The sequence below is a fragment of the Pipistrellus hanaki genome (genome assembly GCF_964339955.1).
Source record: "Pipistrellus hanaki genome assembly, chromosome: 3".
NCBI classification, from domain to species: domain Eukaryota; kingdom Metazoa; phylum Chordata; class Mammalia; order Chiroptera; family Vespertilionidae; genus Pipistrellus; species Pipistrellus hanaki.
The window spans coordinates 20,515,484-20,538,981 of record NC_140505.1 but is presented as its reverse complement, the minus strand read 5'-3'; the positions used below and the strand labels follow the sequence as shown (position 1 = coordinate 20,538,981).

At 46.7% G+C, this 23,498-nt stretch overlaps 1 protein-coding gene across 3 annotated transcripts in view; it reads right to left on the bottom strand.

Annotated features, from left to right (window-relative positions):
* Positions 1 to 19,878, bottom strand: part of TACC1 (transforming acidic coiled-coil containing protein 1) — a 78,890-nt gene extending 59,012 nt beyond the window's left edge. Inside the window, exon 1 of one of the 3 annotated variants that reach the window (XM_084879739.1) lies at positions 19,707 to 19,878. In XM_084879739.1, the coding sequence (XP_084735865.1) occupies positions 19,707 to 19,783 (77 nt within the window). In that variant the 5' untranslated portion in view covers positions 19,784 to 19,878. The remainder of the gene's footprint in view (positions 1 to 19,706) is intronic. The other 2 variants (XM_084879740.1, XM_084879743.1) reach the window with 2 other exon arrangements.
* Positions 19,879 to 23,498: the final 3,620 nt, after the last annotated feature.

Genomic DNA, 23,498 nt, shown 5'->3' with positions numbered 1-23,498 from the left:
CTGTGACTTACCCTTCTTTCCTTTGAAGTCCCAAACCCCACCTCATTCCTTAGGGACAGCACGTAAGCCTCAATTTGCCTGACTACCTTTGAATCACATATTTTTATGCATATCCCATATAAACAAAGTTAAATTTGTTTTTCTCTTGTTGATCTGTAGTATGTTACTAGACCAGCCAAAGAATCTGGGAGGGAATCAGGGAAAATCTGTCCTGCCCTACAAGGACCACACTTGGAAGATGGTGAAGCAGCAAGACAAATGGGCCCAGGCCGGGCTGACCTGGTGGAGCAGAACAGCCTGCTGCCTAACCACCAACAGGCGACTGTTCAGTGGGAGACAGATCAAAGCCTATCTTCTTTGTACTATTGTACCGTTAGGTCTCTTTGTTGCAGCATTAACTCTATAACTTTTGGGGGAGCGTTTCAGCATCTAAATTCCCTGAGGTAATGACATAGGAAGAACCTGCCCTAATTTCATTCCACATCATTTGTGAGGATTATATTTGGTTTCCTTCAAAAAGTCATCTTATAGCTATCTCAGTGGTGTCCTTTTCCTAAAGCCAAAATTCCTCCAACCAAGAGACTCAAACCTGCTATGTGGATGAGGCAGTCTAACTGTTATGGTCATAATTGGCGAGTCTATTAATATTAATAAAGAAAAAGAAGCAAAGGGAAGGCGGACATCATAAGCATAGTCATCTGGGCAGCTTCACGAGGAAGCTACAACGTCATGCTCCCCAGGGAACCAGGTGTTCACTGGGGGAAGGGACCAAACACAGTGGGAAATGAGCACATGAGCAGTGAAGTCAGGGCAATGTAGAGAAGGTGCTTGCCTGTCAATCTAGCCTGAGGCACAATGGATTGCCTAGAAGGGTGGAGCCACTGCCAGCCTGCGAATTCTTGGAAGATTAAGACCCCCCACACAGAGCTCTCTCTCTCTCCTGCTTGCTCATTCTTGCGCTCTCTTGTTCATGACCTGCACTCACCCATGTGCTAGCCTGCCATGTGGCTTTAAGGAGCCACCTGGTCCATGCCACGTGGACCGCACGTGCAATAGACTGCAGCTGGGAACACAAGCCACGCTGGCCAGATGCTGAACTGGACTGGACTTGAATATGGAACAGAAACACGCTGGCTGGTTTGGCTCTGTGGATAGAGTATTGGCCTGCAGACTGAAGGGTCCTGGATTTGAGAGGGCAGGGCGGGGTGAGAGGGCAGGGCGGGGTGAGAGGGCAGGGTGGGGCGGGTCCAGCTCCCGGTAAACTGGACCCTAGGCCTAACCCAACCAATCAGGTCAGCCAAGGTAGCGGCACCACCCTCCCTATAAAACCCATTGATATGTTAAGTTTTTTCTCTTTCTTGCCACGCCCGCGCTGGTGTAAGTAGGACTTAGCTCGGACTAGTCCGAAATAAATACAGGCTTTCTACAATTGCATCGGATTCGGCTCCCTGGTAGTCTTTGGGGTTTGACACTTGGGCATTACAGATTCAATCCCGGTCAAGGGCACATTGGTGGGTAGAGGATAATTAACATTTACAGTCAATGGAGATGGTGTACAGGCAGCAAGATAAAGAGTTTCATGGTTTCCCACTCTGGTGGTCTTGTGTTCTGGTGCCTTCAGTTGTGCTTTTCAGGCGTCTGGAAAAGAAAATGATTCTAGCCTTCGCCAGTGATGCTCTCAGTGGTTAGGGCACTGGCCTGCCCACAGAACAGTGTAGGTTGTGGACTTGATTCCCAATGGAGGGTGTGCAGGAGGCAGCCAATTGGTGATTCTCTCTCATCATTGATGGTTTCTCTCTCTCTCTCCCTCTTCCTTACTCTCTGAAATCAATAAAAATACATTTTAAAAAATATATGGAACAGAAACTCTGGGCACTGGTCTTAATCCTGGCCCTACTGGAAACAAGATTGGACTTTTCCCATGGTGGGTTGGGACCTTAGTGGGGAGCTCCATTAATTTTACATCACCAATAAAATTTTCCCACGAAAACCTATCCACCCGTGGAGGCCTCAGGACATTTTCCTCCTCCTCCTCCTCCTCCTCCCCCTCCCCTCCCCCTCCCCCTCCTCCTCTTCCTTCTCCTTCTTCTTCTTTTTTATATATATATTTTATTGATTTTTTTACAGAGAGGAAGAGAGAGGAATAGAGAGCTAGAAACATTGATGAGAAAGAAACATCGACCAGCTGCTTCCTGCACACCTCCCACTAGGGATGTGCCCGCAACCAAGGTACATGCCCTTGACCGGAATCGAACCTGGGACCTTTCAGTCCACAGACCGATGCTCTATCCACTGAGCCAAACCAGTTTCAGCCCTCAGGAAATTCTTTTCCCCGAGGCCTCCTAAGTATTCCACTTCCACCAATAATATAATTGTTAGAATATGCCACCCCAAAGTGTGCCACTATGGCATGTGGATTACTCTGAACTAAAGTCAATCAAGACCAAGGATGATGAGCCAGATACAGAAAGTCACCAGGGCACAAAGCCCCAGATGCCTGGAAGGGGCAAAATTGGGAAAACAAGAGCCTTACCACCAGGGTAATCTATCCTCCCCTAGCATATCACTGGTTAGGCAGTTTAGACTCTCCCCCACCACCACCACCACCACATTTTCCCCCTAAAGATAATATCTAGGTCTCAGCTGTATTTCAGGTCCAGGCCCAGAAAAGCAGAAAAACCAGACAAGTGACATCGTGGCTGCCTCAGGACCAGCTGTAGTGACTTAATGACCCCCTGCCCAACACCAACTAATCAGTGCAGACCATGACAGGAGGGGGTGGGGAAGCACACCTGGAGAGCTGATGAATATTCTATTGAGAACCTCCCCCAAGATCTCCCCTAAGATTTTCACCTTCAAGATTGAGATAAATACACTTAGGTCAAAGGACCCAGGGTGCCCTCTCCCTCCAAGGAGTATGCCCATGCCATTCCCTCGCCCCTCCTCTTCCCCCACAGGGACCTCTAAGGGACCCCATGAGACTTGCAACCAGGGCAGCTGCAGCTCATCTGGGGTAACCCCCCTGAACTTGTCTCCAAGGCCCCCTTTTGTCTCACTTTCCCATGAGCCAAAGCAGCCCAGCCCAGGCGTTGCCCTTCCTTGTTTCACTGTCCTGAGTGTATTTATGCTGCCTTCATGGACCGAATACCCTTTGGCTGAGTGCTGTGTAGCCCTTCCCTTTGGACAGCACCACCCTCTCTCCCCCTTAGCTTGCATGCATTCAACTTTTCTTGACTCACAGTCTGAGGTGGCTATGTAGCCTGCCTGCACATCACTGGCTTTAATCTTCCAATAACTCTCCTGAACACAAGATAAGCCCACATTTCTCCCTACTGAAATGTCTTCAGGTGTAATACTGCCTGTATGGAAATTAGGCGATTGCATCTTTAAAGATGACAAGTGTGGGCCAAAAAGCTGAATGGCACAGGGAGCCAACACTTAGGTGCCCACAAAGGCCAAGTCTTCCAGGCACAATGCATTTGGACATAATAGGAAGAATATTAACTTTTGGGGGGAGAAAATAATATGATTTTATAAGTCCAGAAATGCTGTATAGTAAACAAGTGCTTTCCCAATTCAAAGGCTAAAATAATAACTGATCCACATTCTATAAATGAATTCATCATTATTGTCCTTTGGTGTTAGTGATCATTTCTAGCACTTACCCACAAAGTATGTTTTTAGAAGTTGTTTTCTTATTGACTCCTAACTCACCAAGTTATTTTGCTGTATCACAGAACTACTATATGCAAGGTTTTCCTTACTGCTCTTCTCAGTACCTCATCATGTAAGACATTGAAGGGGACTACAGTTTTGCTACCCTGAAGCTACTCTTTCGGTTGTTGATTTTAAGCGGTTATTAGGAAATAAAAGATGCAGAAAGAATATTTGGCCGAAACCGGTTTGGCTCAGTGGATAGAGCGTCGGCCTGCGGACTGAAAGGTCCCAGGTTCGATTCCAGTCAAAGGCATGTACTTCGGTTGCGGGCACATCCCTAGTAGGGGGTGTGTAAGAGGCAGCTGATCGATGTTTCTCTCTCATCAATGTTTCTGACTCTCTATCCCTCTCTCTCTTCCTCTCTGTAAAAAATCAATAAAATTATATTTAAAAAAAAAAGAAAGAAAGAAAGAAAGAAAGAAAGAAAGAAAGAAAGAAAGAAAGAATGTTTCACCCTCCTTGCCTGCCCAAGAGATTCAGGTGGAAAGAACATCTTCAGTCGTTCACCTCAGCCTAATTGGCATTGAGTATGGTGGCTGGGAGAGCTCCAGGAAAGGAGCTACATCACCCCTTGTGTCCCATTGAAGCAAGAACTTGCCCTACATGTGTGTTCTGCTCTTCCTCAATTACCTCTAAATCACCTATTTTCACTCTTAACATCTAAAATCCCACTCCCATCCCTTCGCCCAAAATGACATATGTACCAAATTTTGCCTCACTATCTTTGGAGTTTTCATGCTTATGTGATTTCCCCATGTGTGAGTGTTAAAACTATATTTTCTCCTGTTAATTGGTCTGGTCTCTGTTAACTTGATCATAAGCTCAACCAGAAGGATTTAGAAGATGGGAGGAAAAATATTTTTTTAGCCCAACAGTATAATAATAGAATACGTGTTTTCTGTTTCCTTTGGCCAATGTGAGTATTTCTCTCTTTTCTGAGTCCAGCGAAGCTAGAGAGGGGTCTGGTTCCAGAGTAGGGGCTGCTGAGGATTGAAAAAATGAAAGAAAGAGACAAATATAGAGATGGAAGAGAAAAGCTGGGGCCAGGTGAAATGGCAGGGCGGGGTGGGGCTAACTCCTGACTCCATTTTGTACTGTGGGGCAGGGCGGAGCTATCCTCCATTTTGTGTAACTGGACCCTAGCCCTCACTCAACCAATCAGGCTCAGCCAAAGCAGTGACATCACCACCCCTAGAAAACCCCTTGACCTGTTGAAGCTTGTTCTCTTCTGACATGCTGTCGATGTAAGTGGGACAGAGCCCATGCTAGCATGGAATTCAGGCTTTCTGCAATTGCATCGGGCTCGGCTCCCTGGTGGTCCTTGGGGATCATGAAATCTGGGCGTAACACAGGTGAGACCACTGTCCTCTGGCAGAGACAGGGACAGGGAGTAAGAGCCATTACAGCGTGTTTATTTTATACAACAAAAACCAGGAAGTTTTACTGGAAGTCAAGACAAAGGAGATTCTGTGCATTCTTGGGTGGGCCCCAGTCTATTCATTCCTGTGCTTGGCTGGATTTCAATAACCAAACCCGCCCCCTGGCACCTGGGCTGAAGGTCAAGCTGACCACACTCCTGCCTCTGGCAAAGTGTGTTTCCAGGAAGTGGCTTTGCCGAGGCCACTGGATTCAGCTGACAATCGTGAAAGAAATGCCCGTGTGCCTTCCCAGGCGCTCCCTACTGGCCAAGGCACAGATAGTACTGAATAGAACGCATTTGTTTTAACAATAATGTTCTGAATAGTAATGTCACTGACTCCAAACCTAAGCATCCACCCCAGATCTCACAGACCAGAGGAATTTTCACTTGGCATGGACCTCGGCCAGAGAGCGCTGGGCCCGGTATCCTGGTTTTCCGATGAGCAGATGAGTTCCTGAGTCCTTAAGCATCGCCTGGGGAGTACTCAGCACCAAAGCCCGCACTAGGTCTCCTGACTCTGGAGTGGGAAGCACGAATTCTAGCTTTCTCCCCGACCCTGAAGGAATGCAGACTGGGTGAGTGTAACAAAGATATGTGGACGCAAATGGCCACGTGCTGACCTGACAAGCACAGGGGAGGCCTGCATGGCAGTCTTGCAAACTCAGAGACCTAAATTTCAGACATAAAGGATGGTCTGAAATTAAACTTTAAACGCAGTGATAGTGGGCAGTTACATCCTAGGCCGGTATCTTCACTGACAAGGTCAACCTTTACCTTAACTGAGCCTGTCTTTTTTTGCATCTATGACAACATAACCTTGAAATGTCTGGGTAAGTTATAACTTCCCTTTTTCTGGAGCCCACGGGGCCCAACCAAATGTGGTGAGCTGCCAGGACAGATACCACAAATTCCTTCATTATCATGTTAATTGTGCCTCCACCCACCTAAGTATGTGTCCATTTTACTTTTTATCCACTCCTGGGGGTTTGCCCTCTCCCCTCCCCCACCCCTTTGCTTTATCCCACCTCCTTAATTTATCACCAATGAATTTCATGTAACCCACCTATGTCCCTCCTTTGATTGCAATATATAAATACAGATGTAACCCGCCATTCTCCGGAGCATTATCTCAATTTGTTGAAGTTCTGCTTCCCAGCATACGTCGACAGTTCAGCTCAAATAAACTCATAAAAATTCTTTACAGGTTTCAATGTTTTTTGTTTTTTTACGTTAACAGTTGGAATGTCTCAAATAAACTCACAAAAATTCTTCACAGGTTTAAATGTTTCTTACTTAGCAACGCTCCCCACCCAATTGACCTCATTTAAAAAGGCAACAGGAACTATCTGATAAAGCAAAGCATTCTTCTGTATAAAAATAATATGCTGGTTTGTTTTTTAAAATATTTTAGTCCTGGCCTGGCAGCTCAGTTGGTTAGTGTCAACCCACTGCACCAGTGTTGCAGGTTCAATCCCTAGTCTGGACACATAACACATACAAAAATCAAACAATAAATGCATAAATAAGTGGAACAAGGAATCTCTCTCTCTCTCTCTCTCTCTCTCTCACACACACACACACACACACACACACACACACACATAAATAAATAAATAAATAAATAAATAAATAAATAAAAATTTAAAACTATTTTAAGCCCTAGTTGGTTTGGCTCAGTGGATAGAGCATTGGCCTATGGATTGAAGGACCCTGGGCTCGATCCCCAGTATGGGGCATGCAGAAGGCATGTCGTGGCTCCTGATGCACACATGGGTGGGAAAGTAACTCAGGCCTAACTAAACAGTCCGTTCGCTCCACCAGCAACACCCCCCCACCCCCACCCTCCATCTCTCCCACCCGAGAACGGTTGGTTCAGCACAGGGCACAGGGCCCAAGCATTCTATGTGTTTCCTGATAATCTCTCTACACTTTTAACCACGACCCCTCCCATTGTCTGTAACAAATCTGGGCCTTCTGGCAGGATCCTGGAGAAGGAGGAGCGTCCTCAGGGAGGGAGACAGATGAAAAGCTGCCACAGGAGCCACTGCAGGAGAAGGGGCCTCTAGCTAGCTACCTGCAGCGCATCCCGCAGGCTCCCCTGGGGCCAGGCGGAGTCCGCTCAGCAGCACCGGTGGGCAGTATATGCAGACATGTGCCTCTGCACTGGGATTAGCCAACATGGTGGGCACCTTCATTAGTCACTGGCCTCTGGTTCAATAATCCCTTTATTTTAAATGCTTTGTGAGCCTCAAGTAATGACAGCCGGTAGACACATTCCCCAGGCTGCTGGTGCCAGGAATGGGCACACGGGGACCGTGTGGCAACATTCTCAGCCTCATCCCGCCGCTCCCGGTACATCTGTTTGGTACAAAGCTGCCTCCGATGTTCCCAGAACTCACTCTCCCTCCGCAGCCGCCAAACTGAAATACATTATTTAACTCAAATATTCAGGTGTCAAAATATTGTGCTGGAATCCTTCTCTCCCCCCTTTAGATGTTGACTTTGTTTCTTCGGTAAGATATTCAGAATTGCTTTATCTTCAGCAACTTTAAATCTGCTCATTGAAAAACACCTCTTGAGTGACTCAGCTCGGGCAAGGCACGCCAAGGGACCAGCACATTCTCCTTGAACTTGACATATGAATCAGACCCGTTAGGGGCAGCCTAATGCAAGGGGCTGCTGTGTTTCACACACCCCGAGCCTCCTCCAGCGATGAATGCCGAGGAAAGCTCAGGATGACCAAAAAAGGAAGCGATGTGACAGAGGGAGAGGGAGAGAGGCGCGTGGGAGGGAAACCCACTGCTGGCTGCAAAAGAGAAGCGCAAACCCCCGTCCACACTGCCCTCCAGACTCCTGGGAAGGCAGAGCTGCTGCTCCTGGGAAGACAGCTCCGGGCTGATGAGCAGTGCAGCGTCAGAAAGCCTCCCTGCCTTGTGCAGAGTGTGAGCGATCTGGGAGGTGATGCTGCCAGAGCATTCACACTCTACCCCAGACTCTCAGTGCAGCCCTGAACGGAGCCCTGGCTCAGCGGGGGCACCATCGCCTCTGACAGCTGTGTGTGTGAGACTGCCACGGCTTTGTGAGAAGGAAAGTCAGGGCTGGCAGCACAGGCTCATGCACACACACACACACACACACACACACACACACCTGTGTACAAGCACACACCTTCCACACTGTGCACACACACATACCTGTGCACAAGCACACACACACCTCCCACACACCCTGTACAAAAACATACACACCTCCCATGCACACCTGTGTATACACACCTCCCACACACACCTGTGCACACACACCTTTCCCACACACACCTGTGCACACACACCTTTCCCACACACACCTGTGTACAAACACACACACCTCCTATTCACACCTGTGCGAGCACACACACACACACACACACACCTCCCACACACACCTGTGCACAAACACACACATCTCACACCTGTGCACACACACACACCTGTGTACACACACACACCAGTGCAAATACACACACCTGGGCACAAACACACACCTCCCCCACACACATCTGTGCACATACACACACCTCTCCCACACACACCTGTACACAAGCACACACCACCCACTACACATCTGTGTGTGCACGCACACACACACCTGTGTACACACATACACGCTCATATACAGACCTTCCCCACACATACCTGTGCACATAGACACAGACACACTTTCCCCACACAGTCACACACAGATACATATACACACCTCTCAGATTGTCACACATACCTATGCACGCAAATACCTCTCCTCCCACACACACACCTGTGCACATGCACACACATAAACAGACCTCCCACACAGTCACACACACATCTCACACAGTCACACACACAACCCTGAAGTACTTCGATCCCATCACATGGACCTCCTCAGGCCCACTGACGATTCAGACAGGGGAATGGAATCAACCAAACAAGACAGACAATTAGCAGGGGTATAAAAACCACTTTTACTTAAAAAGACCGTCAACTGGAAAGGACTGCTGGCACAAGGAGACATTTAAGTGTAGACCTAGGACAACTAAGACTGAGAAAACGGGATGCTGGAAGAGTCAGTCCCGTAAGTATTGGAGTGTGGGGTTTTGGTGTCTGAAGAATAGGCCTCAGGGGCTGGAATGGCCCACTCTGTCGGGGAAGCACCAGTCTCCCCTTCCTCTCCCTAAATAAACCTTCTGAACAAACCCATTTGCCAGCGGGGAGTTTCAGCAGCCACCAGAGGGCACCAGAGAGTTCTGTCACATGTTCAATCAACAAACCTTTGAAGAGAATTTCTTCGAGATTTATCTTTCGGTAAATACAAAAAGTCACAAGGAGGCCCCTCTGCATCCAATAGAGGGTGTTTGTGCCATGATTCAGCCAGTGAGCACCAATGAGCAACAGGAAGGCGGACGAAGACGTCCAACTAATCAGAAGCCACAAAAAAATATGCGAACCATGCGATGTGGAGGAGTGAAGAGAAGCAACACACCCAAGAGAGGTAGGATCCTAGCCGGCAGAAGGAAACAGGTATCAAAATATTAAATGTCATCCTTCGTTCCCTAATCTAATCTCTTCTACGCATAGTATAAGTCAGTATCAGAGGACTTTCTCACTTTAAGCCCATCCAGCAACAGAGCTGACTGAAGAAAGTCTTGCTCACCTCAGGCTAATTTCAGCAAAAAGAACAAACCAACAACTAAAAAACAAAACAAAACAAAAAAACACAAAACAAAAAAACTAAGCAGATGGTTGCTGGCGCCCTCTGGTGGGAGAGCTGGAGAACAGCGCCTTTTACCTGGCAAGAAGCAGGAAGACAACAGATGAGAGAGGCCCACTCCAGACTATACCTGCTATCTCTGTCTCTCTTCTTCCCCGCTAGTGTCAGTTACCCCTGAAATCTGGGCACACATCTTAGTTCTAATTTTGTCCCCAAGGCAACCTGCCAACTTACATTTGGGGTATCAACTGTAAAGGTGGCCCATGTTCTTCAGAACTTGACTTGTGCACCCAAATGTCATCATCACGGGCCACTGGACACTTATAAGGACCCATAGCTTCCCGCATGGGGAAACCAGTGAATTCAAAGGTTTGAAAAGGCAAAGGAAGAAACAGGGGGAGGGACAGAGACAGGCAGACACGATTGGACTCAGAGAAACGCTTAGGAGATGTCTGGCAGGTAAAATGTCAGTCTGCTTCCAATTTAAGCCTTTTCTGGTTTTGTTTTCTCCAACTGCTATATATATTTAGGAACAATTTTTATGTAGCCATAGAAACATAATATTTTGCAGTTGTTAAAAAAGTAAAATTAAAGCAAGATTCAGGCACAGATAATTCAGCAAAGAAACCCAGGAGAGGCCTTCTACCTGCAATACAGTTTATAAGTATTTACCTACAGGATGGGATGGACAATATTTTCTCAAACATTTACTTTCCTGACACTGTTATCAGCGGGGAAAGAGCCACAAAAACTTACTGTCTAGCAGACAAACAGAAGCCTCTGCTGGTGAATGAGCTGCCTCTGTGGCAGACCCCTTTTGGAAGTGACGGGTAATTTTGTTTCCTCTGCTTCAGCCAGGTTCACTACACTGGAATCCCAGCTCTACCATTTAGCAGCTCTGTGGGCCTGGGTTTCTCAACTTTTCCAGGCCTCAGTTTAGTCATCTCCAAAATGGAGAAAATAAGCTACACTTCACTATGCCCATGAGAGAATTAAATGAGACAATGCAAAGGCTGCAGGATACCGGACACTCATAACTTTTATATATATTGTGTATGTGTGTTTTCATATTGGAAAGAGTCTATAAAAGTTTTATTATATTATTAGAGGCCCACTGCCTGAAAATTCATGCACTGGAGCGGGGGTCCCTCAGCCCAACCTGCCCCCTCTCATAGTCAAGGAGCCCTCATGGGTGGGAGGCAACCCAGCGATGAGGGTAAGGTGATGCCTCATCACACCTCTGCTGCTGCCACTGCCAGCAGCACAAGCTTCAGCCGGCCCTGGTTACCGGAGTTTCAGGTGGCCCTGGGCAGCTTGGGCAGCCTCCATCCGAGGCTTGCCTGTGCCTCAGGCTGGCTCTAGGTGGTTGGGGGGTTGAGGGGACTGAGTGCCACCATCTTATGGCTGTGGGCACTGGCATCTTTGAGGGTGGGGCAGTCAATTAGCACATTCTCTCTTTATTGGCTGCAGGTGCTGCCATCTTTGGGATGGTGTGAGGGTCAATTAACATATTCACTCTTTATTAGATAAGATTAGGGGATCCTGTAGAACCAAGACCATCGGAAAACACAGATATTTACATTACGATCCATAACAGTAGCAAAATTATAGTTATGAAGTAGCAACGGAAATAATTTTATGGTTGGGGGTCACCACAACATGAGGAACTGTGTTAAAGGGTTGCAGCATTAGAAAGTTTGAGAACCATTGCTCTAAAGCAAAGCCTCTTTGCAAGATTCCTGGGAGCTCAATAATATAACATGCTGTCAGACTTTCATAGGGACATGCAGTATAAGACAGATGTGTGGATTATATTTGAAACAGAACTATTCTGCTTTCAGAAAATAGCTATGGCTCTAAAGCTTTTATGTAATACCCCTAAGCCAAATATAATTTCTTCTGCCTAAAATTGCTATTAATAACATTTGCAGCAGACATACCACGAGACTGGTCAAGGTGAAATTGTACTATGTATAGGCCAAAAAAAATTATATCCAAAGTATTTTTTTAAAGTATATTTTATTGATTTTGCACAGAGAGGAAGGGAGAGAGTTAGAAACCGATGAGAGAGAGTCATCAATCAGCTGCCTCTTGCACACCCCCTAGTGGGGATATGCCCGCAACCAAGGTACATGCCCTTGACCGGAATCGAACCCGGGACCTTTCAGTCCCCAAGCCGACGCTCTATCCATTGAGCCAAACCGGTTTTGGCCAAAGTATTCTTAAAAGTAAGAATTCTGGGAATAAAGAAGTGAGAAAGTGAGGGGGTTCTCTCACTCTCCAAGGTTACCAAGTGGCCCAGGAAGAAGTGGCAGACACAGGGGGAGTAAAGAACAGAGGTTTGTCATTTGCCATTCCTTATATAAATCTGCTGGAACTTTATATATTACCATAAAAATAAAGTCTAAACTGGGCACGAAAAGTGTAAGTCTAACAAAGCCTGCAGATGACCTGAGAGTATTTGAAGGCACCATGTTTCCATATAGGAAGCTAACTTGTTGAAAATGAAACCTTTGAATCTAGATCAATGGAAAATCCATGAGAAAAGCTCAATCATGAATGTCCTTTTTTCCCAAGCTCCATTCACAAGGTCACCTCCACTTATCTGACTGGCAAATGTCCGGTGCCTAATACTATTAAAATTTGTTTTAGATTTTGGACATTTCAAAATGCTTCTCTCTGCTCATGTAAATTCCCACATAAATAATAAATAATGGTCACAGTGCCTGAACATAATAATGCAGCTGATTAATATTTGTTGAGTGAATGAGAATGGGAAGAGAAAAACCATCAAGGGTTGAACAGAAGGAAAGCAGATGTAATACCAAATTTTAAAAATGGCATTACAAATCTGTGGGAAAAGAACGGATTGTTTAACACCTCAAACTAGTACTGGAGTAACTGATTAGCTATTTTGAAAAAAGAACAAATTAAAGCCTTACCTGACACTAGTGAGTCAAGAAATTTCAGATAGAGTAAATAGTTTGTTATAAAGAGAATGAAGTCATAAAACAACTAGAAGAAAAAGTTATCTCCTTCTGGGATAGGGATGAACTTATGATGCTCAAAGGCGGAGCAATAAACCCCAAAGGAAAACATGATAGATTTATTTACATTAAAAAGGAAATGTAATGTGGTATTCTGAAAAAGAAAAGGGATATCAAGTAAAAACTAAGGACATCTGAATAAACTATGGACTTTAGTTGATAATAATATACCTGCGATGGTTTCACCAATTATGACAAAAGTACCCTTCTAATATAAGATGTTAGTAATAGGGGAAACTGCTTGTGGAATCGATGGGGACTCTGGGTATATCTGCTCAACTTTTCTATAAACCTAAAACTGTTCTAAAATTAAAAGTTCACTAAAAGGAAAATCTCTCCCCAAAACAAAAGTGGTGGCCAAGGGTTAACCGATTTACATAACACAACAGCTAGGCATATAGGTCTGTGGAATCAGGCTATCTAGATTTAAATCTCAATTGTGTCACTCTAGCTGTGAGACTCTGTACAAGCTATTGAATCTCTCCAGGCCTGTTTCCTCGTGTACAAACTGGGAATTTAACACTGTACCTACCTTTTAGGGTTATTTTGAGAATCATGTAAGTTAATGCATGTAAGAGACTAACTTTTTCTAGCACATAGTAAGTGCTCAATAAATAATAACTGGCTTCATCATAAAGAACTCTCACAGCCTGGCCGGCTGGGGTGGCTTGGTGGTTGAGTGTTGACCTAGGAACCAAAAGATCACAGTTTGATTCCTGGTATGGGCACGTGGAATCATATGCCCAACATGATCCCAGTGGGGCGTGCAGGAAGGCAGCCAGCCGGTCAAGGACTCTCCCTCATCATTGATGTTCCTTTCTCTTTCTCCCTCTCCCTTCCTCTCTGAAATCAATAAGAACACTTCTTTTAAAAAAGAACTCTCGCAAATAAATATTTTTTAAATATCTTTTTTTATTGATTTCAGAAAGGATGAGAGAGGAGACATAGAAACATCAATGATGAGAGAGGATTATCTATCAGCTGCCTCCTATTCGCCCCCTACTGGGGATTGAGTCTGCAGCCCAAGGATGTGCCCTTGACGGGTTAACAAATTCACCCATCCTGCAGCCCACTCTGGCTATTCACCAACACAGACATTAGATAATCTTCGCTAGCTCGGGATACCAGCAACTGTGCCCCTTCCCCCCACCCCGCAAACCCTTTCTCTTCTTGATTTTTACACATGTACCAGTTGGGAGAAGCTGTGGGGTGGAGGTGTGGTGGGACACAATTGGCCACTGACACTAAAACAAAGAAGAAACGATGGGGCAAAACTACACTTGAACCCTCTTGAATTTCAGCCCTTGATAGAGTAGCTATCCTAACCTTTTCAGAGTGGGATTCTTCTTCCCGTATTAACTCTCTTACTATTGCAACTCCCCTCACAGTCTAGAAGTTATAATATCTAACACCCACACAACACAACATACACACACAAAGAATTCCCTTGTCATGTAATTCAAACCATTTCCTTTTGGACTGGCTTCCCTGGAGGTGGAGCCAGCCAACATCGCCTAAAATACATTATATATATATGTATTTCCACATCTCTCAAGTTCCTCCTCCAAGTTAAACACTATAATTCACCCAGCTTTTCTTTATATAGCTGGTTTTTCTGGGTCGTGGCCACAAGCTTTCTCTAAATCTCTCTCTTCATGGTACACTGAAAGATTTCACACGGACATTTAAAATTTCCTATGGCCACTGGGAATGTAAACATTGTTCACGACAATAACAGTCATGCAGAGAGAAGGTGGTGGACAATATTGTGAACTTGAAAGCAAGAGGTTCCAAAAGTATTGTTCCCGAAGTTTCCTTATTTTGAGTCATGTTTTCCTGTGTCTGAAACTTCAAAGCCAGAGCCGCCCTCTTGTTGTCAGGGGCATCTGTCCCACCAGGCGGCACTCGGTTTAGTTGTTGCTGACTTTGAAGTTCACCAGAACGTTACAGAACCTGCATTTAATCCGCACGATCGGAAGGGTACACAGCAACAACACTGCAGACCTGAGAAACCTGCCCTGACCTTGCACTGACCCGTTCCATGATGCTGTGTTCCAGATGCAAACAAAGAGGGGACCAGAGGCTTAGTAAGAACTGACAGCAGGTGCACACCTTCCCGGGCACACAAGCTCAACAAGTTCTAGATGAATGAGTTATGCACCCTACTCCCCAAGGAACCACAGACCCTGCTCTGTGCTCTCCACAGATGATTTGCTGCACTTAGGAAACCCGCCCTGGACACACCTGCTGAAAATAATCAACTATGGAATTAGTGATTTCAAACACTTCGCCAAACCGTCTTCTCTTCCAACGCATGTCCATCCTCCGGATCTTTCTGGGAGGTGGGAATTCACGGAGGAGAAAACTGACTCGGAAAACATGATTGCCTTGCTTCTGTAAGACGCCTTGCTGAATCAGGACACAGGTCCACCTCTTCAGTGGAGACCCTGCCTTACTCAACAACACACATCTCTTCCTGGACAGTCAGTGCAGGCTCTCAGAATGGCCCAGCGTTAGACATGCCATTGGAGGCTGTCCTACAACACGGCCTCTGCAAAACCAGGCTGTCCCCGAGCCCTATAATAGGATTGTTTATCTTTATACCGAGAAGGCCGGAAAAGCATCAAAATCTACACGTGCCTAGGTCGGCTTCGCAGAGGTGGAGCTGTGAGACCTAAGTTCTCATGAGGTTGTCTAAAACGAAACACATCAGCAGGGCCTTTGGTGGGTCCATGTGTGCTCAATGTGTCCGTGACAGGATCGAGCGTGCTTTCCTTAGTGAGGAGCAGAAAACCGTTGAGAAAGTGAAGTTGAAGGCACAAGTACAAAGTCAGAAAGCCAATTTCAAAATGAAGCTTTTTTGAGAAATAAAAACAACCAAAAGGCCAATTTTCACATATCCCAAAAAACCTAGCATAGCGTCCGCTTTATAGGCACATGTACATGCGATTGTGTCCATAATAACCAGACTTCGCACTAATAATATATACCACTTTTAAAAGTAGCGAAGGCCCTAAGTTTGGCTCAGTGGGTAGAGTGTCGGCCTGCGGACTCAAGGGTCCCAGGTTCGATTCTGGTCAAGGGCATGTGCTTTGACTGTGGGCACATATCCAGCAAAAAGCGTACAGGAGACAGCTGGTCAATGTTTCTCTCTCATCAATATTTCTAACTCTCTATCTTTCTCTCTGTAAAAAATTAATAAAATATATATTTTTAAAAAGTAGCTAAGGTTATTACTGACATTTAAAGATGCAGAAATTTGCCCAAGTGAAGAGTTAAATCATTATTTTCCAAAGCTTCCTAAGTTAGCATGCAATCTAGTTGGAATTTCAACCCAAGCTGGCCTCATTCTCCAGTTTCTGCATTTAATCACCATTATTGTGCAGGCAGCTTTCCCGAGTAAATGAAGTGAAATTTCCCCTAGCTTTTACCAAAGCCAGCTCACTTGTTTCCTTGGATTTGGGGAAAGTAGACAGTTACAATATTTAAAAATATTTGAGCTTCATCTTAAAATCAGACATCCCTACTTGTTTATATTCCACAAAAGAGCTCTGTTTAGAGGTTTATCTGGTTGCATTAAGTACCGGATTAAATGATTCTGAAGTGTTCATTGGGAACATTCTGAAACATCATTTCTCTTTCAAAAGATAAATGCCAACATTAATGCTTTCCTTGTGAGAGTTTAATGTAGTTATTCTCTTACTTTAAAAAGGAACAATAGATTTTGAATGCGCAACAGCCTGAGTAGGAGAACTTCCTTGAGGTCAGTGTTATCCCACAGCCACATGTCCGGCAGGAAGTCTGCAGCGGGCGTGACACTAACAAAGAATCCCCCACTTTCTTCGACCCTGGAGAGACTTGTGGCTTGTCCACCCGAACGAGGCAGGCCTTGGATAAAAAGCATACATTTGCTTTTCATGTATATTACAGGCATGAAATCATATTTCTAGAGAGACTTTCACCAGCTCCATGTCAAGAGGTTTGCAGGGTCGACATATTAAGCACAGCCCACACACTCTGATGAGTGCACGCAATTGTGCACTTATGTGCTCTTTCTTTAAAAAAAACCTTATTTTAAAAATATGTTTTTATTATTTTTTATAGAGAGAAAGGAAGGAATCTCAATCGGCTGCCTCCTACTCGCCCCTGCTCCCTCCCCCCCTAACCCCCCCCTCCCCCCGCTGGGGTTTGAGTCTAAAACCCTGGCATGTGCCCTGATTGGGAATCGAACTGGCAACCTCTTGGTGCACAGAACAATGCCCAACTAACTGAGCCACACCAGCAGGGCGTCATGTGCTTCTTAATGTATTCACTTGAGTAACGGAGGGCATCCCCGGGCTTTATTCCCAAGCGAAGACCAAGAATACACTTCTATGGTGATCTTTTTAGGTAAGCTTTGCTAAATATATGGGTTTTTAACATTCGGAAATTACTTAATGCCACTTGTACACTTACATGCGGAACCTCATTGGAGAGAGAGATCCTCTATCTATTGCCAAACCACTGGATAATTAAAACAACTGAGAAATGAATTCCCCACCTCAACAATCCTGCACAGAAAGCACTGTGTTCATTTCTTCAGCACGCTATCCGTGAGTGGTTCCAATATTTACTTTCAAGATATACAATAAAACTGGCTAAACAGTATACTGTTCAGAGATAAAACTGCATCTTGTTATTCATATGTACATGATCTTATGTCATCCTCAGAACAGCCTGTGAAGTGGACGTTCAGGAGCAGGCCCATCAGCCCCAAAACTCTTATCCTCATCTCAGTGTTCTTACTGCTTCTTATGTTTGTTTTTTAAAAAGTTACATCATCCCTAACCGATTTGGCTCAGTGGATAGAGCGTTGGCCTGCAGACTGGAAGGTCCCAGGTTTGATTCCAGTCAAGGGCATGTACCTTGGTTGTGGGCACATCCCCAGTAGGGAGTGTGCAGAAGGCAGCTAAATCGATGTTTCTCTCTCATTGATGTTTCTAGCTCTTTATCCCTCTCCCTTTCCCTTCCACCCTGTAAAAAAACAACAATATATATATATATATATATATATATATATATATATATATATATATATATTTAAAGTTAAATCAGCCCTGGCCAAGTAGCTCAGTAGGTTAGAATATTGTCCTGAAATGCCAAGATTACAGGTTCAATCCCCAGTCAAGGCACACAAAAGAATTAATCAATGAATGCATAAATAAGTGGAGCAACAAGAGCAACAAATTTATGTTTCTCTCTCTCTCTTTGTCTCTCTCCCTTCCTCTCTCTGAAATCAAACAATAAAAATCTTTTTTTAAAGTTAAATCAACTTTGACACTTTCCTCTGATTTGGTCTTAAGCACTGTTAATTCTGATCTCTCCCTTATTCTGCAAGAACTGAAGAAAAAAATGGGGTGTGTTCTGCCAGCAGAGATAAAAAAATTTGTTTCCTGAGATAGTCCCATGACTCCTGTAGGAGGCAGCAGCCGTCTAGCTCTGGATCTAGGCAACCTAGGCCACCACATTAGCTGTGTAACCTTGGACAGGTCACCCAATATCTCTGCACTTGTTTCCTCACCAGCACAATGAGGCAACAGTAGAAGCTAACCCAGGGGGATTAAATAACACAGGATTTAGAACAGGGTTTCCCACATTTTATGTCTTCAGTCAGACTCAGCTATTCTTGAACTGCCTGAACTAAGTTTAGGTTAATGATCATACAAACTCACAGGAGACACCATGTCAACATCAGGAGACCCAACTCACACATCGTTTGGACATTCAGGAAGCTACTTCGCCTTGAAAAGATGATCCAAAAGCTCTCGGATGGCCCAGGCTGCCTGTATGTGATGGCTAAGTGTGTATCTCTATCAAACCAAATAGCTTTGGCATTGGCTGAATTAAAATAGGGTGGGTTTCTTGACATTACCTCACCTCCAAGACTCATACACACTCTAAATTTAAAATAAAATAAAATAAAATAAACAAAGATTGCTTGGGTTCTCAAGTAAATAGCTGTCAAGAAGCATGGCCATCTTTCTAACCTGCAACTTGCTCTCATCGCTTTCTCTAAAACTGTCCCCTCGCAGCGCGCATCTCAGCACTTGGTGTCCCCGATGGTGGCGGCCCCAGAACAAAAGCCCGATTGCCGCGGGGACAATGCAGCCCTTTCTCTGAGGTCACCGCGGAGCCCTCGGAACAAACAAGCGGAGAGGGCGTTCCTGCAAGCCTGCAAGCACGGCATCGAAACCCCAGGACCCCGGAGGCCGGCGGACGCGAGCTGTTATCTTGGAGAGTCGATTCCCATGCTCCTCTCTCCCCTTCCCTACAAACTCTGGCTCTGACTCCGGGACGTTTCAGAGTTCTTTGGGACACGTGTGTTTCCCTGCTCCCCCGAGTCTGCAAAACCCGAGGTCCTCTTCTCCCACCCGCACAGCGAGAAGAGAGGCAGGACAGCAGCCCCCTTGGGCGCTTCAGTCTCCGTTTGGGGGTCCTGGCCAGGCGCGCCCCCCAGCAGGGCTCGGGGCGAGGAGTCCCCTAATAACTCCCTTTCGGAATGTGTTATGCTCTGTCTCACCCATTCCTGCCTCCCCCCTCCCTCCTCTCCGGCCATCTGTCCACCCCAGTGTTTGGGTTTTGGGGGTGTTTCTTGGGGGGGGAGGGGCGGGTTATAAGCCAACCCCCGAGTCCCTGCGCCCCCGCTGGCGAAGCGGGAGCCCCACCTCCCCAGCCCCGGTGAGCGGGGCGCCGGGTCTCCATCCCCGGCCGGCACGCACACCCCCGATCGGCGGCCCGGGGAGGCCTCCGGGACTCACGCGGTCTCCCTGGGTCTCAGGGGCCTCTCCCCGGCCGGCTCCCGGCCCCTCGGGGTCAGAGAGTGGGCGCCTCCCATCGCTCCCAGCTCGCGCCTCCGCGGCGCCCTCCTGGTCCCGGAGCGCCGGCCGGACCTGACCCGGACCCGGACCCGGACCCGGACCCTGGGCGGGGGAAGGCGCGGGGGCGGGCGGAGGCGGGGGCGGGAGGGACGGTGGGTGGGGCCGAGGGCTGGGCGGGAGTGGCCCGAAGCCCTGGTTCGGGGTCCCGGCCCCGGGAAAAGCTGGCGAAAGGACGCCCGGAGCCTTGGCCAACTTCCCCACCAAGGGCAGCGCTCAGCCTGCGGCGCCGCCCGGCACTCGTCCGGGACTCCGCAGGGAGATGCTGATGCCCCGGTCCCGCCGGGCCGGGCGCCGCACTCCCAGCCGGGGAGCCCCCAGGAGAGGACGGGACCCCGGGGCGCGACCCCGGAGCCCCAGGGCTGGGGGACGCCTCTCTCTGCCCGCCCAGCCCGGGCGGGAGGGCGGTGGCGGCGCCGGGGCGGCGGGCAGGCTCCTGGAGCCCCCGCGCGAGGCTGCTCTGCCCAGAAGCACCAGCAGAGGGCGGTGTGCACCGAGCGGGAGACGGGCTGCCTTCTGAGCGCCAGCTACTCCCCCAGGGGGGGTGGGAGTGTGTGCAGGGGTGAGGCCTGGGCTGAGTTCTACAGAAAAATGGGTTGATCCTGGTCCTACCCCAGATTAGCTGGGTGAGTTGGGACAAGCGTCTTCACCCCCTCCGATTTATTTCTTCATCTGTAAAGCATGGGAGCACATTTAATTTCCTTTCTGGGTTTGACAACCAATGAATGGGTGTTTTTCCAAACTCGGGGTGAGGGGTTGGAGATGGAGGTGGATGCTTGCTCTCCCTCCCATTGCACCTAATAACTCCCTTTCGGAATGTTTTATGCTCTGTCTCACCCATTCCTGCCTCCCACCTCCCTCCTCTCCGGTCATCTGTCCACCCCGGTGTTTGGGTTTTGGGGGTGTTTGTGTGTGTGTGTGTGTGTGGGGGGGGGGGTTATAAAGATTAGAATGTCTTTTTTTTCACTAACACCTACCTATTTACCCTTCCAGATCCAAAGCAAACCTCCTTCTGTAACACTGTCTTGAATCCTGATATGACATCTTTTTTGTTGTTGTTATTGCTGTCTCCTTCGCTGGGATGTAAACCCCATAAAGATGGGAAATTTATTTTGTTTTCATTGTTCCTGCTTGGCGCTCACTTGTTGATAAATGTAGTCATTCTACAAGCTTATTATCACCTTCCTTCCCCGCGTTCCGATAACACTTATTAATTTCTCTAACATAGCATTTACCAATCTTATTTTGTAATTATCTCTTCACTCCTTCGTCTTTCCACTAGAATCTGAGTTCTTTAATGGCTTTGCATCTCTGTATCCAAGCTCAGTGCCTGGCACAGTGCCTGTTCCCTGGATGGTATACAATGTTTGCTGAATGAATGAATGAGCCTGTGGGTGAACACACAGAATGGTGTTCAACATTGTCATTCTTGATGGGAGGCGCTAAGAGAATAAAGATGTATGTGGCTACATTTTAATGTCTCCAGAAAACTCAGACTTATATTTACAACACTAGAGGCCCTGTGCACAAAATTCATACATGGGGGGGTCCCTCAGCCCAGCCTGCACACTCTCCAATCTGGGACATCCCTCTCACAATCCAGAACTGCTGGCTCCCAACCACTTGCCTGCCTGTCAGCCTGATCACCTCCTAACCACTCCCCTGATGGCCTGATCAACACCTAACTGCTCCCCTGCTGGTCTGATTGCCCCTAACTGCCCTCCCCTGCCAGCCTGGTCCCCCTGTCTTCCTTTACAGGCCTGGTCGCCCTCAACTGCCTTTCCCTGCTGGCCCAGTCACTCCTAACTACCCACCCTTGCCAGCCTAGTCACCCCCAATTGCCCTTCTCTGCAGGCCTGGTTGCCTCCAACTACCCTCCTCTGCAGGCCTGAATGCCCCCAACTGCTCTCCCCTGCAGGTCTGGATGCCCCCAACTGCCCTCCCCTGCCAGCCATCTTGTGGTGGTCATCTTGTGTCCACATGGGGGCATCCATCTTTGACCACATGGGGGCAGCCATCTTGCATGTTGGAGTGATGGTCAATTTGCATATCACTCTTTTATTAGATAGGATAGTTCTCCTTTTTTATGTTTAGTGTTGACTTCCTGTTTATATATTATCTTCACTCTGTTATAGCCAGAGGATTCCTCAAGTTCAGGGTTCTGTCACACTGTAGACATATGCATCAGAGTATTTGGGGGGTGGGAAAATGCACATTAATTCATAAAAATATAATGAGACTGAACTGAGGTCTTATAGGAAGGATTTCAAGTAGCTGAAGAAAAGTTAACTCTTGGCAAATACTTTTTTTGGGGTTAAAATTCTTCACCCATTCTACTGGGAATACTTTGGCAATGTGATTGAAGAGCCAATGATATCACAAACATGACGCTGTCAAAGCTCCAGAGGACACTTAGCCTCTCCTAGTGAGAAAGGGTCATTCCAAGGGAAATGGGAGGGGGAGTGACTGGGGTAGAGGGGGAGGATGGGAAAATTGTGGACAAGACAGGCTGTGGGAAGAGTTTATTACTGTGAACACAGAAAGGCTCAGGATGGCTTAAAAGAAAAGGGAAAAAATGGAACCCACAGCCTATTGTGGTGCAGAGAAACCGAGATAAAGATGGGAAAAAGGAGTCTGTAGAATAAGGTGAAAGGCTGTCTATATGGGACCCAAATGCATTTCTGCAGAGATGCTTGTGTTGACTGACTTGCTTCCCTGACTGGTACCGTCGGGGCTTTACACGTGAAGCCAGTGAAGGAGATGAGATCCCTCGCCCTTCCAACGTGTGAGGACACAGCAGGCATTGGCCTTGAACCAGGAAAATGGCTTCATCAGAATGCAACCAGGCTGGTGCCCTGATGTTGCAAGTCCAGGCTTCAAAACGGAGAGAAATAAATTCTGTTGGGTTTTTAATATATAAGCTATCCAGTTTGTGGCATTTTATTTTAGCAGCGCAAATGGATTGAGATAGGAGGTGAGCCCTTTGGGGGCTCTTTCTTTTCCCTGCTGGCTGGGATGCTGACGGGATAGCGGAATTCACGCAGCCATGCTTAATTCTGAGGTTGAAGGAGCCTGAACCCATTACACCCTGGAATCTCTGAGCCTGTCCTGGATTGTTTACCTACAGATTTCCTTTATGTAAGAAAAAAAGTGAATAACACATTGGTAGTGACTAATACTTTGGATTTCTGTGAAACTCAGACAACGAAACCCTAATCAACATTCTGGCCATTAAATTGGAGAGAAAAAGAGTCCCATTATCTCATAGTCAAACTACATGTACCTGGAAGAACCGTAATACTTAGCGGCTTGCCAGCAATCACTCCATCCTACTCTACCGATAAAGAGTGCTATTAAACGAGCCCCAATTCTAATACATCTATACCTCACTTTATTGCACTTTGTTTTGTTGTACTTGCCAGAGATTGCATTTTTTACAAATTGAAGGCTTGTGGCAACTCCGAGTTGCACAAGTCAATTGGCACAGTTTTTCCAACAGAGCTTTCTCATTTTATGGCTCTGTGTCACATTCTGGTAATGATGGCAATATTTCAAAGTTTTTCGTTATTATTATGTTTGTTGTGGAAATTTGCTATCAGTGGTTGTGGTTGTTTTGGGACACCATGAACCAAGCCCATATACAGTGGCAAACTTAATCGGTAAATACTGTGTGTG